This window comes from Hevea brasiliensis, chromosome 9 (assembly GCF_030052815.1).
Source record: "Hevea brasiliensis isolate MT/VB/25A 57/8 chromosome 9, ASM3005281v1, whole genome shotgun sequence".
Taxonomy (NCBI): domain Eukaryota; kingdom Viridiplantae; phylum Streptophyta; class Magnoliopsida; order Malpighiales; family Euphorbiaceae; genus Hevea; species Hevea brasiliensis.
In genome coordinates this window covers 97,122,509-97,126,362 of record NC_079501.1, presented here as the reverse complement: position 1 = coordinate 97,126,362, position 3,854 = coordinate 97,122,509, and the positions used below count along the sequence as shown (strand labels likewise).

General features: G+C 28.9%; 1 protein-coding gene across 5 annotated transcripts; it reads right to left on the bottom strand.

Moving 5' to 3' along the window:
• Window positions 1–1,725: 1,725 nt before the first annotated feature.
• LOC110653084 (dof zinc finger protein DOF3.7) lies at window positions 1,726–3,586 on the bottom strand. Of its 5 annotated transcripts, XM_058154057.1 has the most exons (3): window positions 3,434–3,586; window positions 2,550–2,940; window positions 1,726–2,444 (listed from the first exon to the last, which is right to left on the bottom strand). In XM_058154057.1, the coding sequence occupies exons 1-3, from the start codon at window positions 3,455–3,457 to the stop codon at window positions 2,134–2,136; spliced, it is 726 nt and encodes a 241-aa protein (XP_058010040.1). In that variant the 5' UTR covers window positions 3,458–3,586; the 3' UTR covers window positions 1,726–2,133. The 5 variants fall into 5 exon arrangements, with proteins under 5 accessions (XP_058010040.1, XP_058010036.1, XP_058010037.1 ...); XM_058154053.1 differs by having other exon boundaries at window positions 1,726–2,940; XM_058154054.1 differs by lacking the exon at window positions 3,434–3,586 and adding an exon at window positions 3,278–3,411 and having other exon boundaries at window positions 1,726–2,940.
• Between the last annotated feature and the right edge of the window lie 268 nt (window positions 3,587–3,854).

Genomic DNA, 3,854 nt, shown 5'->3' with positions numbered 1-3,854 from the left:
ATAATTAATGGAGGGTCTAGCTTTTTCCATGATTTCCTTAGTGGAGGAAATTATTATTATTATTATTATTATTATTATTATTATTATTATTCCCCTGCAAAGTAACTCAAAAGAATGTTTGTGGGTCCCTTTCTTTTTTGGGATATTTTTACTTACATCACATTGTTTGTACATACAAATTATCACCATATATTTATATATAAAATTTATTATCTATAAATAAGACTTATTTATGTATAAATTTTAATTAAATATAATTTATTATAAATTTAAAATATAAATATATAAATTTTATACTGTTAAAATAAGTTTTCATTGTATAAAATATTTTGAGATTTACTTAATATATTAGTTATTTTAATTATATATTTATATGAATTTCATAATAAATATTTAATTTATTAATTATTAATTTCATCTCTATATAAAAAAATATTGTATCTAACTATACCCTTTAAATATTGGAAAAGTTAAGTAATAATTAATTATTAATTTCATCTTTATAAAAAAAAATATTGTATCTAACTAGTATTTTTACATGGATTATAGGTACTTTAGTTCAATAATAAATTTTTAAAAGGTTTTTGTTGTTTGAATTGCTATTTAATTAAAAAAAATTATTTTTGATTTTTAGGAATGTCATTAGAGCATTACTTAAGAAATTATTATTTGAATTTATATGTGTCAATTCACTCATCATTATGACATTTAACATAAATTATTCACAATTTCACTCTTTATTATCATAAAATATTATCTTTATCCATTTTTTTATGTATTTTTTAAAATTTATTTTATCTATAATTATTTATCATTTAGAAAAGATTAAGTGCATTAATTATTTTTTTTCTAATTTTATTATTATCTCTATTAAACACAGGTAAAATAAAGGGTAAATTAATTAAATTAAAAAATATTTTATTATAATTTATATAATTTAATTATTTTTTAAATCATCGTACAAAAATTTTAAATGATAAATAAAAATGAACTAAGACAATATTATCACAATGAATAAAACTATATAACAATATAATTAATTAAAGTAATTTACCTTTTAATTAGTGCTTTATTAAAGTCACTTGTTAAAAATTTAAAAATAATAATTTAAAATTATAGGGATGAACATAGCAAAATAGCGATTTCATGAATTTGAATTTAAGAGTATCATATTCAATTCTCCACTCCTCTAAGTATATAATAAAAAAAATTATCAAATTACTTTTTTTCTATTAATATTTGAAAGCATATTGTCAAAAAAGTATTTAATTTTTCTACATTATATTTACATAATTTTTTTTTATATACAGTCAACTCTGACGAGGGCTTTAATTTAAAATTCAATAATATCCATAATAATTTTAATATCATTGAATTAAAGTTATTTTCTATAAGATTATATTTTTAAATTTATACTAAAAAATAAAAATAAAGATATTAAAAAAAAGAAAAAAAAGGTTTTGCAGATGAGCCTCGTCCCTACCCTAAGCAGAAGGTGGAATAGGTTATGGTGAGGATGGAGGGGCATAGGTCATAATAACAAGTCATTCCATTATTTCTCTGATTATTCTCTAAAAGAGATCCCACTTGCTTCATGAAAGATTGCTTTAGTGGGTGGAAGAATCTCGGGACCAAAATGCTTCTGATGAGACCCAACACTTTGCCTGTCGCCAAGAAAAGATAGAAAGAGAAAAGAAAAAAAAAACTCACTTGGAGCTCAAGAAAGCACACACCAATAGAACCCCATATCTCTTAATCAAACTGTTAATTACACGAACATGAACAATAAAATCTCTCTCTCTCAAACTCTGCCTAACAAGATATGCAACTCTTGTTAAGAGGTCTTCACTTCTTCACCTTGCCTTTCTTGAAACTGGCCAACCCAAAATAAAGCTTCAAAAGATACCCACATTGAACAACACAGACTAAAGGAAGACCAAAATAAAAAGAAATTCAAGTTCAAATTGAAAGCAGGAAAGAAACCCACGTGCCCTATCAGTTAGTTTTTTTGATTAACAAGTAATCATCACTCCAGCCCCAAGTGAAAGAAAAAAGAAAAGAAAAGGTGTGGAAACACCAATTAATTTCTTGTTATGTATCTTGGATCATATGTATGATCCATCCTTCATGCAACTAATACATTCCATTCCAAAACCCAGCTGTATGATCACCTTGTCCTTTATTTTGGTCATATTGATCAGTATTGCCTTGAACTGGCTTCAAATCCTCCATGGGAAACAAGAGCCTTGCACCATTTTCTTGCACCCCTTGGATACTCTCATACCCATGACTGCTTTCAAACCCTTCCAAGAAAAAATTATGGGTTGGCTTGAATTCTTGCAAAGAAAACTCAGTTGAGTAAACTGTATTTGAATCAACTACAGGCATCGAGATGAAAGAATCCAATCCCCTTGTACTCATACCAGTCTTGAGAAGCTCCATGGCTGATACATGATGAGATGGTGTTAATGATGAAGAAGAGCTGGGTTTTAGATTGTGGGTTTTGCTTCCACTAGTATAAGGTACCTCAACAAACTTAGAAATATTACCATGATCTTCAGTTGAAGGGGGATAAGCTAGGTTGAGATCTCTGCCTTGATAGATCTTAGGGTTTTGATGAGAAAGTTGTGGGTTGGTGAGATCAGGAAGCAATTTCTTTGATGAAGATGAAGAAGTTGATGACGATGATGATGATCTCTTGTTCTTTCTTGAACCTCCACCTACAGGAACATTTCTTAGAGAACCACCTTCAGTCCAGTACCTTCTACAAGTTTTGCAGAAGTATCTTGGCTGAGAGAGACTATAATTGTTGTAGTAACAGAATTTTGTGTTGGTTGAATTGCACCTTGGGCAATTCAAAGCTTGATCCTTTTGAGGCCTTACCTTTCTCTCTAAAGTAGTAGGCCTTGAACTTTCCATGGCTCTAGCCAATCCAATCCCCTGAAATTAAAAAATAAATAAAGGGTAAGACAAAAAAAAAAAAGACAGAATTCCATGATCAAAAACAAAGATGGAGAGAAAAGAAAGTGAAAAGAAACAAACAAAGCAAAGGAAACAAAAGCGAACTGCTTTTTATTACACTTTTGAGGATTGCAACAGCAATACAAACAAATTATAATCCCTTTTTCTAAGTCCTTTTATCATCAGATGGTGGAGAGATAAAAGAAAGAAAGAAAAGAGAGAAAAAAGTGCAGTACTTTGAAGAACAAGATTTTTCAAAAGACAGAAGCATAAATTTCAAATATTAGTGGGGAGTAGTCTAGCTGAGCAACATCACCTTGAATAAAGGCAAAAAGAAAAGAAAGCAAACTTTGTAACAGGTAATTGAAAAAAAAAACAAAAAAAAAAAACTATTTAGCCTTGAAAATCTCAACCCAGAAAGGAGAAAAAAAAAAGAAATAAATTAAAAAAAAAAAAGAAAAATTATCTTTACCTGTGGGCACTGAGCAGTATCCATGGATTAAGAGGAAGAAAAAGCTATCTACAGTCTTATGCTCGAGGAAAATGACCTACTTGTTTTTTGCAGCAGGCTGGTCTTAAAGCAAAGATGGAACACTTTGGAGATGGTATTTGTTCTATAGGTGGCTCCATCCATTTGAGTTGGCCTACTCACATTGGAGAGGGAAGGAAAGAGACAGATAAGGGCAGTTTTGGGTTTTTACATGAATTTCATTTTCCTAATGTTACTCTAGCTCCATGTATGCCCCTTTCAATTGGGAAATGCGTTTACAGTGTACATTTGCCTATCTTATTTCATATTTCTTTTTTGTTGAATATAGTCAATCTTATTATTCTTTGTGGGTGTCTTTGTGTGCTTCCACTGTAGACTTCAGTGGCTTCTTTCTTTATTTTTT